General features: G+C 37.5%; 2 protein-coding genes across 5 annotated transcripts in view; both read right to left on the bottom strand.

Annotated features, from left to right (window-relative positions):
• The window catches only part of RUNX3 (RUNX family transcription factor 3), a 460,239-nt gene that overhangs the window by 324,732 nt on the left and 121,344 nt on the right, over positions 1-14,163 (bottom strand). The window lies entirely within an intron of this gene.
• LOC146857335 (uncharacterized) lies at positions 543-11,265 on the bottom strand. Its single transcript, XM_085646818.1, has 2 exons — positions 11,156-11,265; positions 543-8,162 (listed from the first exon to the last, which is right to left on the bottom strand). The coding sequence occupies exon 2, from the start codon at positions 8,117-8,119 to the stop codon at positions 1,655-1,657; it is 6,465 nt and encodes a 2,154-aa protein (XP_085502944.1). The 5' UTR covers positions 8,120-8,162; positions 11,156-11,265; the 3' UTR covers positions 543-1,654.

Below are 14,163 nucleotides of genomic sequence, written 5' to 3'. Positions count from 1 at the left end.
TGAGGCTAGCACCAGCAGCACTGTCTTGAGGCAGAGAGCGAGGAAAGTAAAGCCTTCTTATGTTTGGGATTATTTTACTTTTCCAGAAGGCCAGCAAAAGGTGAATGCACCCTTAGTTACTTGCAAGCTGTGTAAGCGTGTACTTTCTAGAGGTAATCCTAACAGGAAGTATTCCTTTGGGAATCACACCATGATGAGGCACCTCCAGGATGTACACAGAAGGACACATGGTCATCTTTTTGGAGGTAACTCTTCAGAAAGACGAGCCAGTACATCCACAGCAGCTCAGCCTGGACCATCATCTGCAGGGCTGACTCCTTCTTCTGCAGGTCAGGTGAGCCCTTCATCTGTGGGGGGAGAATCTCCTTTTGCTGGCCCTCTGGAAATTAATCCTCGGTTTGCGAGGGTTGAAGTACGGTGCGCCACTTGTCACGATCTAATTACTTATAGGGAGACCAGTGTTTCCCTGGTGAACAGTAAAATAGATCAGCACACTTGTCGTACTGTCTAATATTCCCAATCTTTCTTTCCTCTGTCCCTGCATGAACACAACGGTTCTTTTAAGAGCCAACCTTATCTTTCATCTTTTTTTTATATGTTTTTAAAAACTTTTTTAATTTTTTTTTTACCGTACGCGTACGGTACGCGTAATTTTTTTTTTTTTTTTAAAAAAAACACTAAAAATAATTTATCACATTACAAGGTCTTTGAGAGACTACAATTATTACTATTGACTTACCATACTCACTCAAAGAAATATTTATTCATTTGTTTTTTTAAAAAATAGTTTTTAAAATGGTTGTAGTTTTCGAAAATTTTCTATATCGATCTGGAAAAAAAGAAAAAAGTATTAATATTTTTATAACAATTTATAATACAGTACACATATTTACATTTTTTACCAAAAAATAATTTTTGCCTTATTTTTGCTGTTTTCAGAATATATTGCATTTCACTATAAATTGTGAAAGCAATTGCATTCATCATTTTACAGCGGGCAAAAAAAATTAACAATCTCAAAGATTGTATTAAAAAAGCCCAGAATCTCTTCTCATTTAAACTTATCATTACAGAAATGCATATTAGTCTAAAAAAATGTCATCAAAAAACAATACTTTTTTCTTTAAAATACCGTCTGATATTTTTGTTTCAGAAGTACATTCACAATATTATATCTCAAATAACTCCAAAATACATCTGATTTTATTTCCTTTAGGCCAAATAGTATTTTTTATTCTTTCCCTGGAATAAATTTCCAAGGGAAAACCATTAAAATTCTAAAGTTTAATCTGTCCAGATCTCACCGATTCTCTGTAACATTTTGGTTCACGAAAATTTTTTGAATAATTTATTTAGTCCACAATAGAATTGCTTACTTTTCCACATGGCCAAATAGTAATTTTTTAAATCATTTTTGAAAAAATTTCCAATGGCAGTCCAATAACATTCCAAAATTTAAAATGTGCAGAAGTTACCGATAAGCTCTAAATTATTGGTTTTTCAAAATTGCATTAAAAATTTAAAAAGTCCACATTACAATTGGTTATCTTTCCTTTAGGCCAAATGATAATTTTAAAAATCTTTTTTCTACAAAATTGCAATGGTAATCCTGTAAAATGGTAAAATTATTTTGTCCAGATCTTGCCAAGTCTCTCTAAAATTTAGGTTTCAGGAAGATTAGATAGGAATTTGCTAAATCAAAAGGCAAACGTTGTTTGAAAATCAATTGGGAATCATTACACAGTGTCCAGCCTTTTTCACATTTTAGATAAACTGTGTAATGTCCAGAAGTAACAGTAGGTCCATCATGGAAAATTATTGCAACAGTTACAAAAGTTTTTCCTGAAATTGATAATTGCTGTCCTGTAAACTTCTTTATTAAAGTATCCAATTTTGATCCATCAGCTCTACATCGTTGCATCATTAAAATTACATACTGTCCGTATTCCCTTAAAATTAATGTTGATAACATGTCAGAATTACACTCACCACATTTCATGCTATGATTAGCATCTTTAACTAAGTTTGCAAAAGTGACTGTTTTACTCTCTGGCAATGTCAAATAAATAAACCTTTCATTATCAACAATAGAACCACTTATATTATAACAATTATCACAACTATGTTCCCATTTATAAGAGAGACCAAAAAAAATGTCAATGGGAACTCCTTCTTCTTCCACTACCTGAAGAAAATACATCAAAAATTCGTGAGCATCTTGCTGTTCATTTTGAGAAAACTGTGTTCGTCCTGAACATACATCTAAAAGTTTTCTAATATCAGTAGCACTTTCTATTTGAGTTTTATCTTTACTCAGCTTTTGAAAAAGGAGACTGAGCTCTGAACAGAATCTTTTTCCCTGATTTATTATTATCTGCTCTTGCAAACTTTCCAGATAAAAAGCAACATTCAGCACTACATTTGCGTAGCAGTTGACACCAGAGCTATTTTCAAAATGACATCCTACAACCTGTTCTTCATTTTCCTTATTCTTTCTGCTTGCAATTACATCACTCCTCTTTTTTTTCCTCCTCTCTACATCTTCATTACAGATATTCTCATTTCTCCTTTTACGAGAAACTACACGTTTCTCCAACACAGGATACTGACCTAAATGAGGAGCATAGCTTCTTCTTAATCTATTATACTCCTTTACACAGTTTGTATCAGCACTAACTTTTGAGTCATCGAAGTCTATCATGAATAAACCTGATAATGTTTTGACTCGTGACAAAGCAACATATGCCATACCTTCTTTGAACACACTAGATCCAATGTTCACAAATGCACAATCTACAGTCAATCCTTGAGACTTGTGAATAGTTACAGCATATGCTAGTGAAAACGGAAACTGCTTCCTACGTACATATAAGTCTTTCACAAGCATGAAACGAACTGAACAACGACAAATGTCTTTAACTTCCTCTATCTGATCAAATTTTATTTTTAACCATTCAATTCCATCTTTTTTCTGATAATTAATAAAACCCACAACTCTTCCCATCGCTCCATTTACTAAGCCTTTTTCAACATCCAAATTTCTCCTTAAAAACACTCTACAGTTCATGCAAACATATAGATTTTTTTCTAATCCTGCTGTTTTGGAGATGTTCTTCTCTAGTGAGTCCAATTTATTTTTCAGTTTGCCTGTTACTGTGACAGTAATTCTTCCATCCTCAATTTTGTCCACTGCTTCCAATTTCCTGATCTCTTCCTTTTCCAATTTCAAAAGCTCCTCATTAAATATTGAGCATTCACGTAGAGTTGGCATTAAGCAGATGACACTTTTGTTTTCTGCAATATTCTTGTATATTTTCTCTGCAACTATTTCTTCATTTGGAAATAAGTTATGTAACAGCCGACTCTGTAATGCTTTTTTCCCAACTTCTGTGAGTAGTCCAATCCTGATATCTTTCAGAATACTTCCATATTCTTCATCGTTTGCTTGCCTCATATTAGTTGTAAGTTCCTTGTACTCAAAGAAGGACCAAATATTTGTATTTCCAATGCTTCCCAATGACTTCTTCGTGTCTTCATGTGTCACAGTATTAAACACTGGTTGTCCTTTAACCGGAGTAAGTTGCAAAAGATCCCCAAAAACTATGACGTGTTTTCCACCAAATAACACGTCATAGTCTGTCTTCAAAATTTGCTGCATTCTTAAATGCACAAAGGCAAGCATTAAGTTTGATACCATGCTCACCTCATCAATAATGAGAACTTGCATCTTCTTCAATACTCTTGAAACTTCCAAGCATGCTTCTCCAGTTAGCTTGTTGAATTGTATTTTGTTCTCATGCTCCACTGGTAACATTAGCAAACGATGTAAGGTGATTCCTTTTATGTTATATGCTGCTAACCCAGTTGGAGCAGTAACCACACAAGACAAAGTAGAATCCGTTTTTTGCTTTAGGTAGCTTCTGATGACTTTAATTAGGAAACTTTTTCCAGTGCCAGCTTGTCCGCTTACATACATCCTGATTGGATGAAATGATGTGCATGAGCACTCTTTTTTTTCATGTAGAAATCCGTGATCAATTTTGTTTTTGATCTCTTCATAAATTTGTTGCTGCTCTTGATTCAGTTGTCTTTCCAAATTTTCTAAGTCTATAAATTCTTCTTGAGCTTGATTCATAGCCGTTTCCACTTCATTCATGGCTATTGATGCTTCATTTTCAACGATTGGTTGTCCTAGGGGATCTTGACTGTATGTTCCTGAACTTTGGCTGTCCTGAGAACTGTCTCTAGCTATTTCTGCTGCAATTGTAGTTTCCTGTTCAATTTCTTCATTTAACATTTGCAGATAAGTTGAGAATGTACTGCATTGTATGCTGTCTTTGCAAGCATTAAAAGAATCTTCATAGCTCTGGAATTCTCCCAGTAGTTCATCCTCTGAACGCCATGGTTTAAACAACTGTAAAAGAGCCAAGTAGTAAAATTCTTTCTTGTCGGTAGTGTCGCAACTCAGCTTCCGGTGATTTATCAAACTTCCTTTGGTTTGCTTCACCAAACATCCTTCTTCACCAACGACTTTATATTTTCCATTATTGATGTCTTCTGCAGCTTTCCGTGAATAAATGTAGTTCTGCAGCACTTCATAGAGACACATGTTCTCCAGATGATGACTTCTCTTGGGATAATATGTGTCCAACATGTTTGTTTTCAATATATCTGTACTTTCAGGTTCGAACTGTGCCAAATATTCAATTTCTCCAACAGATTTCAGTACCCGATTTCTCATTGCTGCAAGGCCTAAACTTGCCCAAATTATTCTTCTTGACTTCGAGTAGAGACTTGCAGAAGATAATCTATCTGAACATTCGTAGGATCCAATTTCTCGATGCGATAACATCTTCAAACTGAAACTGTACAGCTTCTTACTGACAGTCTTCTCGTGAGAAATCTCTTCCCACATTTCCTTCAATTCTGTTTTTTCTGATTTCGTAATGTAAGACGTTACATATCGAGCAACAGCAATGGAATTGTCAGCAACATACTGTATATCCATGTTAGCGTTCCACATGGATAAAATGACTGGGTTGTAGTCATTTATATTTTTTGATTCTTCTTTTCTTTTAAGGTTGTAGGTATTCTTAGGTGATTTTCTTGTGATAGTATGTCTCACAGCTGACATAAAACTGTTGACTCTTCCATTTGTAAGAACAGGTCTAGGAAATCCAAATCGACATTTAGTGTAGTATTTTTCTTTGCTCTTGTATTTCCGTCGACAGTATTTTCCACACCGATGACTTTGGAAACGTAGAACTTGCTCCTTTAACTTTTTTTCTTCTGTGCTTTTAGGTATAGCACATGTTGCATATTCTTCAATGTAAGATAACACTGCTTCATCAGTATCTGTTCCAAACTTTGGGGCATCCTTGATCCACAGCAGCATATGAATATGAGGAGCACCTCTTGCCTGGTACTCTTTTCTCCAAAAGAAATCCACTACTTCTCCAAGGGGTGGATTTTTTTTATTGCAGATGAAGGACATCATAGCCTCAAATCTATGATTGAAATATCTGCAAACATTAACCGGATCCAATGAGCACAGTTCTCCTGCTGTCTTGTATTCGATGTTTTCAATGTTTGAATTGGCCTCTCGTAGAAAATCCAGTAAATCATCCCAAGCGTACTCGGCGCAGCTTAGGGTAAGGAACCATGTTGGTGTTCCTAAATTGCGTAACATGCATTTTAGTTCACCATGGCGTCGGTACCAATATTCATTTGTCCCACGCTGACAAGCCATCAGATTGATCAGTTGTGTTTCCAAATGATCATCTCGGTGCTGCACTTTCTCCATAAAATCCTTAGCAGACACATTTTGTAAATGTACTCCACTTTTTAAAATGTGATTTACTGCATAAGACAGTGCAGACAAGTCGCTTTCAAATAAAAGATGGAACAAATAAGGGATACTTTGTCGAAATCTGGGATCTTCAGCATATAGTCTTGTAGTCCGATACTCTGAAGCTGGAATCTGTTCTGGACGTTCATCGTATCGTCCTCCTTTTCCTTTAGGAAACAGCTGGGGAAAACATCGAGCTTCCAAGCTCTCCTCCCATACACTCACGGGATTTCCTTTTGCTTTCTTCATCTGAAAGAGATCAATATTGTCTCCCATAACTTCTTTCGAATGGAGAGGATGTATGCTAAAATGTTCATAAATTTCTTCTTCCTTTGACTTGTCCACTTTTTCAATTTGTCCACTTGGTGTTTCTGTATCTCCTTGTAAATCTTCTTCTTCTTCTTCTTCTACTATATAAATTGATTCATACCATTTGTTATTTTTTTTCAAATACAAATTTGCTCTTTGTACTTTCCGCACATCTACCAGCTCCTGCCAAATCTTCTTATTCTTTGTAGGTACACCATTAACCAGAATAATTAATGGTTCAGTTTCCAAAGTATCCGCATCAATAGTTTCCATATTTTTTTTCAAATCCAAGGGCAAATACACCACTCTACCTTTTAAACCTCTCAGTAAATCTGAAGGAGGTAATTTACCAGTTTTGGGCTCCATACGTACTATGGTCTGGAACGGATGAACACATTGAATGAGTATAGACTCATATGTATTTAATTCAGAAAGTTCAGCAGGAATAGCATCCAATTCTAAATTATTATGTACAGCTCTGGTCGGCATTCTATTTTCCTCTAACTTGTTGTAGCAGTATTTACAAATACGCTGATCTTCACCCAATTCAAAACAATTTTCAAGAAATATATATGTTGCAAAATCCATCCACTTATAATTATCTTCATTTTCACTCTTTCTGTAGAGATCAACATTCCTAGTTTGTTTTCTATAATGAGTTCTGCGGCAACAAATACAAGTAACATTTGGTCTTTCATTAGAGACTATTGCAAATTTTGTTATGTGATCATTAAATGTCTTACTTACACAAGGTTCTACATTCTCTTCCACTTCTGCCTCATTTACTGTGTCCTTCTCTGCACTGTTTTGTTCAGGACCAAAGTAACAAAACTGAATTTCATCAACAACCTTCTCTACATCTGATACCGTTCCTCGGAACAGAGCCCTATTCAATTCATTTAACTTTATTGCTGGACTTTTGGCAAAATACAACCGTCTCACAAACTTTCTCATTTCAGTATGATGAACAGCCAGCATCCTAAAATGATGGAAAACACTATTGCACACTTTTCTAGATAGACAAGCAAGAGAATGACCCTGCAAACCAGTATTCTCTCTCACTCTGCATGGATCCAGACTTTGAAGCACCTTAATCTTTTGTTTTACACTTTTTTTACTATATTCTCTTAGAAACTCTCGAAATCTGTCAATAGATTCCTGACGCACAGTGCAAATACTACTACAATTCCAAGTGTACACTGGGGCTTTAGGACGTCTCCCCATTGCCTCATCTGCCATCACTTGTACCTCATCTCTTGGAACCATTATCTCCTTCTCCATTATGCAACCATTTTTTACTTCGTATGAACGACCTCTGGTGTCAACTGCATGCAGCAAACTATTACTTTGAAAATAGCTCTCTTCATTAAAAAAAGGTTCACTACTTGAGCTATGCATCCACTTTCCTAAAAACACTTTACAAAAGTTTGTTCTGTTCACTACTCTTTTGCTTTTGCTTTGTGATTTCAGTACATTAACCATTTTATCTAATGTACGCATCCTATTCAAAATTAAAATGAATAGTTTCCTTTTTAATTCTAATGCTTTTGCTGCAATGGCTTCAATTTCTTTTTTTCTCTTGTAATATTTAGCCTTTTGCTTATATTTCTTTATATCCTTTATCAAATTGGACATAACTCTTCTCTGAAACATTTTTCTACGTATCTCTTTAAATGCTGTTTTTCTGTTTATGTTAAACTTTTCAATTGCAGAAGGTATATTTGCATTAACTAAATCCTCAATTTTTTGCTGTTCTGTAGGTTTTTTTACATTTTTCCGACAACAGACATTTTGTACATTTTTCTTTGTTTTGAATAATTTGTTTATAAATTGTTTTTTTTGCTTACCAGAAGATTTTTTCTTTTTCCCTACATCAGCATCTTCTACTAACTTTGGTCCTCCAGTTGTCTTCAAATATAGTTTTTTTTTTAGCGTTTTTTGAACTCGAGATTTTGTAGGCATCTTAAATTTTGTTCACTGTTCTTCAGCAATACCTGCAAAAAAACTAAAAAAAAAATCCTTTATTGTATTTAAATATATTACTACATTTCTTTTCACAATAGTCACAAAACGAAATTTCTTTGCCAATTTGAATGCACACAAACTCCTCTTTTTTTTTGGGCAAGTGAAAATCTGTATAACAAACTGTCACATTATGAAACCAAGCTGTTTTTTTTTCAGACCACCACCGTGTGTATTCTCTGTGACTGCCTACACTCCAGCAGGGGCAACCAGCCTTAGTGATGCTGAATGTATTTGCATTACAGACTTAAACCTGAAAACCCCACTCGCTTCTAATTACTGTGCATGACTATACATGGCAAGCACATGGGTGTGTGCTAAACCTCTGCTTCTTCCCCCAAAAATTCGCTCCTCTTTTCCATCTACTGCAACTGTGAAATCACCAGAGCAAGACGCAATACATTTCTGCCTATAATTCCTCTATGCACACAGAGTCATGTTTTCACATTAGTGCCAAAACGAAATTTCTTTGCCAATTTGAAAGCACACTTACTGCTCTTTTTTTTTCGGGCCAAGTGAAAATCTCTTTTTACACTTTGAAATCACTTTTACAGACTGACACATTCTGAAACCTTTTTTTTAAATTTATTTAAATGCACATGTCCAAGCTGTTTTTTTTTCAGACCACCACCGTGTGTATTCTCTGTGACTGCCTACACTCCAGCAGGGGCAACCAGCCTTAGTGATGCTGAATGTATTTGCATTACAGACTTAAACCTGAAAACCCCACTCGCTTCTAATTACTGTGCATGACTATACATGGCAAGCACATGGGTGTGTGCTAAACCTCTGCTTCTTCCCCCAAAAATTCGCTCCTCTTTTCCATCTACTGCAACTGTGAAATCACCAGAGCAAGACGCAATACATTTCTGCCTATAATTCTTCTATGCACACAGAGTCATGTTTTCACATTAGTGCCAAAACGAAATTTCTTTGCCAATTTGAAAGCACACTTACTGCTCTTTTTTTTTCGGGCCAAGTGAAAATCTCTTTTTACACTTTGAAATCACTTTTACAGACTGACACATTCTGAAACCTTTTTTTTAAAATTTATTTAAATGCACATGTCCAAGCTGTTTTTTTTTCAGACCACCACCGTGTGTATTCTCTGTGACTGCCTACACTCCAGCAGGGGCAACCAGCCTTAGTGATGCTGAATGTATTTGCATTACAGACTTAAACCTGAAAACCCCACTCGCTTCTAATTACTGTGCATGACTATACATGGCAAGCACATGGGTGTGTGCTAAACCTCTGCTTCTTCCCCCAAAAATTCGCTCCTCTTTTCCATCTACTGCAACTGTGAAATCACCAGAGCAAGACGCAATACATTTCTGCCTATAATTCTTCTATGCACACAGAGTCATGTTTTCACATTAGTGCCAAAACGAAATTTCTTTGCCAATTTGAAAGCACACTTACTGCTCTTTTTTTTTCGGGCCAAGTGAAAATCTCTTTTTACACTTTGAAATCACTTTTACAGACTGACACATTCTGAAACCTTTTTTTTTAAATTTATTTAAATGCACATGTCCAAGCTGTTTTTTTTTCAGACCACCACCGTGTGTATTCTCTGTGACTGCCTACACTCCAGCAGGGGCAACCAGCCTTAGTGATGCTGAATGTATTTGCATTACAGACTTAAACCTGAAAACCCCACTCGCTTCTAATTACTGTGCATGACTATACATGGCAAGCACATGGGTGTGTGCTAAACCTCTGCTTCTTCCCCCAAAAATTCGCTCCTCTTTTCCATCTACTGCAACTGTGAAATCACCAGAGCAAGACGCAATACATTTCTGCCTATAATTCTTCTATGCACACAGAGTCATGTTTTCACATTAGTGCCAAAACGAAATTTCTTTGCCAATTTGAAAGCACACTTACTGCTCTTTTTTTTTCGGGGCCAAGTGAAAATCTCTTTTTACACTTTGAAATCACTTTTACAGACTGACACATTCTGAAACCTTTTTTTTAAAATTTATTTAAATGCACATGTCCAAGTTGTTTTTTTTTCAGACCACCACCGTGTGTATTCTCTGTGACTGCCTACACTCCAGCAGGGGCAACCAGCCTTAGTGATGCTGAATGTATTTGCATTACAGACTTAAACCTGAAAACCCCACTCGCTTCTAATTACTGTGCATGACTATACATGGCAAGCACATGGGTGTGTGCTAAACCTCTGCTTCTTCCCCCAAAAATTCGCTCCTCTTTTCCATCTACTGCAACTGTGAAATCACCAGAGCAAGACGCAATACATTTCTGCCTATAATTCTTCTATGCACACAGAGTCATGTTTTCACATTAGTGCCAAAACGAAATTTCTTTGCCAATTTGAAAGCACACTTACTGCTCTTTTTTTTTCGGGCCAAGTGAAAATCTCTTTTTACACTTTGAAATCACTTTTACAGACTGACACATTCTGAAACCTTTTTTTTAAAATTTATTTAAATGCACATGTCCAAGCTGTTTTTTTTTCAGACCACCACCGTGTGTATTCTCTGTGACTGCCTACACTCCAGCAGGGGCAACCAGCCTTAGTGATGCTGAATGTATTTGCATTACAGACTTAAACCTGAAAACCCCACTCGCTTCTAATTACTGTGCATGACTATACATGGCAAGCACATGGGTGTGTGCTAAACCTCTGCTTCTTCCCCCAAAAATTCGCTCCTCTTTTCCATCTACTGCAACTGTGAAATCACCAGAGCAAGACGCAATACATTTCTGCCTATAATTCTTCTATGCACACAGAGTCATGTTTTCACATTAGTGCCAAAACGAAATTTCTTTGCCAATTTGAAAGCACACTTACTGCTCTTTTTTTTTCGGGGGCAAGTGTATATCTCTTTTTTCAATTTGAAATCACTTTTACAGACTGACACATTATGTAACTACAACAAAAACAATTCCCATTTCTATTATTCATTTCTTAAGTTACCACATACATCCCCTCTCAAACTGTAAACTCACCTTTTAAATTAGTTAGTTGTGAAAGAAATGTGGCACTCAAACAGCAGATTATCAGAGCCAGGATCTCTGTTGTGTTCACCTCTCTCCTCTCAGCAGAACCAGATAATGGCAAACTTTCCCTCTATTTTTCCACACATATACATGTAAGTTTCAAATCTCAGTGCTTCCCCCTTTTTTTTCACATGTAATCACACATTTCTATTGGTTGAAAACCAACCCTTTTCCAACAGTACCCTTCCCCCAACTTGACTTCTGCCTAGTACCCTTCCCCCAACTTGACTTCTGCCTGCTACCATAGCAACAGCTCATGGAACACTGCTGTGTGCAGTTAGGTCAGAAGTTCGACACACAATGTTTCAATTCCACAGAGCAAGAGTGCTTGACTTTTCAAACCTAACAGCAAATCCAAAGTACTGTTCTTTGGTTACACATTTTTTTGTACCAATTAAAAACATGTTTCTATTAATTTTCACATACAGCCTAGTTTTTATTCTGGAATGGTATGAAACAGCCAATCAGTTCTTTTTGTTTTAAAAAAATATGTATGCCTCCATTTCCAAACTGTCTTTCTTTTCATATTGCCATTCTACTGAAAGACACCTCCTGAGTGCATCCAGTTCTCCTTTGAAGATGTTCACAGTGTGGATTGTAGGGCACAGCTATGTCTTCTGGAGTGAAAAGTTTGCAGAGAAAACAGATATGGTGAGAGACCTTGCTTTGCCAAATGTAGACATTAAATGGATTGGTCAGAGAGGGTTAAAGTGGCACCAATTGATGCCATTGGTGAAATCCTTCATTCAAATCCAACACCCTGACCTCATAATAGTGCACTGTGGTGGCAATGACCTAGGCACTTTGACTGGGGTAGGTCTGGAAATGCTTATGAAGGACACCTTTGCACAACTGTTTACACTTTTCCCTAAAACTGCCTTTGTGTTTTCCAACATATGCCAAAGGCAAAAATGGAACTGGTCCAATCATTTCTGTCCACAGATTGACAAAGCAAGAAAGCACGTCAACAAATCTGTTTCTGCTTTCCTCCGTGACTATGGTATGGGTGCCATTTACCACAACAACTTGCGTTACAACATGCAAGACATTTATAGAGGAGATGGTGTGCACTTCAATGATGAAGGGAACAGAGTCTTCCTCTTGAACCTTAGACTCTGCATCGGTACTTACTTGTAGGTACCACTAAAAAAATGACTCCATAAACACAACAGCTCTTTTTAGAGCTCCCTAATTTCTAAACTCTTAAATCTGATTTTCATTTATTTATTATTTTTTTTTTTTACCGTACGCTTACCGTAAGCGTACCCCGTGATTTTTTTTAAAATCAATTAATGTTTTTTTTGTACTTTTCTGTCCTTCTTTGACCCCCTTACAAATGTTAGGGGGTCTGTAACTCTCCTCATTGCCCCCTTTTCTTCTTTTCACTCTTTTTTTTTTCAGAGTGAAACAGAAAATGGCGGCCGCCGCTTCCTGGTTTCGGCCGATTCGAATGTTTACTAAGATCTAAGAGCCAATCAGAATCGCGCTCGCGCACGCCACCGTACGCTTACCGTAAGCGTACCCCGTGTTTTTTTAAAAAATCAATTAATGTTTTTTTTGTACTTTTCTGTCCTTCTTTGACCCCCTTACAAATGTTAGGGGGTCTGTAACTCTCCTCATTGCCCCCTTTTCTTCTTTTCACTCTTTTTTTTTTCAGAGTGAAACAGAAAATGGCGGCCGCCGCTTCCTGGTTTCGGCTGATTCGAATGTTTACTAAGATCTAAGAGCCAATCAGAATCGCGCTCGCGCACGCCACCGTACGCTTACCGTAAGCGTACGGTAAGCGTACCGTAAGCTGGCTCAGATATATATATTGATTTAAAGGCTATTTTCTCAGAATCTACTGAACAGATTTACACCAAACCTACAAAAGGCACTTCCTTGACCTAGGGACTACCTCTCTGCCAAATTTTGAGTAATTCTGTTCAGCCGTTCGGGCTGTAGCTCGTTCTAAAGGTCCTATGGAAAAATGCATGGGAAAAACGCGTTTTGGGACCCCCCTTTTATCTCTGCCCCCGCTTGACGGATCCCCCCGAGACTTTCAGGGTAGGAGCGGAGCGTAGCGCCCCACCTATTTTGAGAAATTCGCGAGGATTCATCTACCGGCGCCAAAGTTATTCAAAATAGAATGTTGAGGTTTTCCTATGGAAACGTGGTCCTAACTATAACTACCTACTGGCGACCGCCAGTAGGTAATATATATATATATATTCCATACGCAAACCATACCGCAGTTGCAGCAAGTAGAAGCCCACCATTCGGAGAATTAAGTCAAATGTAGCTTTAATTTTCAAGGACAGCAGTCACAGAATGCAGCATTACGCGTTTCGAGCGTACAACGCTCTTAATCATATGCAGTCCAGAGGCTCAGCTGTTCCCACCTTAAGTATGCTGTGGTAGTGAACAGCGAGGGGGGACCACACACACCTTCGGTTTTAAAGTAACCTTCATCAATGTTAATGTTTTGTTTAAATACACGCACTTTGGCAACCCGCCGGCTGCATCTACTATGGCCCAGGATGGATGGTTCTTGCGGTGCGACCACCGAAATGGGAGGCTCCGCCACTGAATCGAGGGAAGGACCGCTGGTCCTGAAACCGTGGAACATTTTGGGTTGCAGCCAGGGTTTGTGGAGGGTGACCTCCGCACTTAGGAGAAACAAAAGGCAAAAAGAAAGGACACCAGCGAAGCAAGACACTGACTGAATGGTTCCTGCTATGAGGCTGAGCGCTCGTGGAATGAACGGAGGAAGGATTGTTATCATCAAGGGAACTATTCCCTACAAGTAAGAAGGATATGGAAACTTTTTCCTTTCAAATAGATTAACAACTTTTCCTCAGTTATCCAAGATTTTAACATCTTAAATGTCGCAATTAAGGGGAAGGCCACACCGTGACTTGAACACCAAGATGAAGCATTATGGGTAATGGAGTCCGATTACGGATAGCACTGACAAT

This window comes from Triturus cristatus, chromosome 3_2 (assembly GCF_964204655.1).
Source record: "Triturus cristatus chromosome 3_2, aTriCri1.1, whole genome shotgun sequence".
Lineage (NCBI taxonomy): Eukaryota > Metazoa > Chordata > Amphibia > Caudata > Salamandridae > Triturus > Triturus cristatus.
Note: the sequence above shows the minus strand (reverse complement) of the source record. Positions and strands in the feature narration are given on the sequence as shown.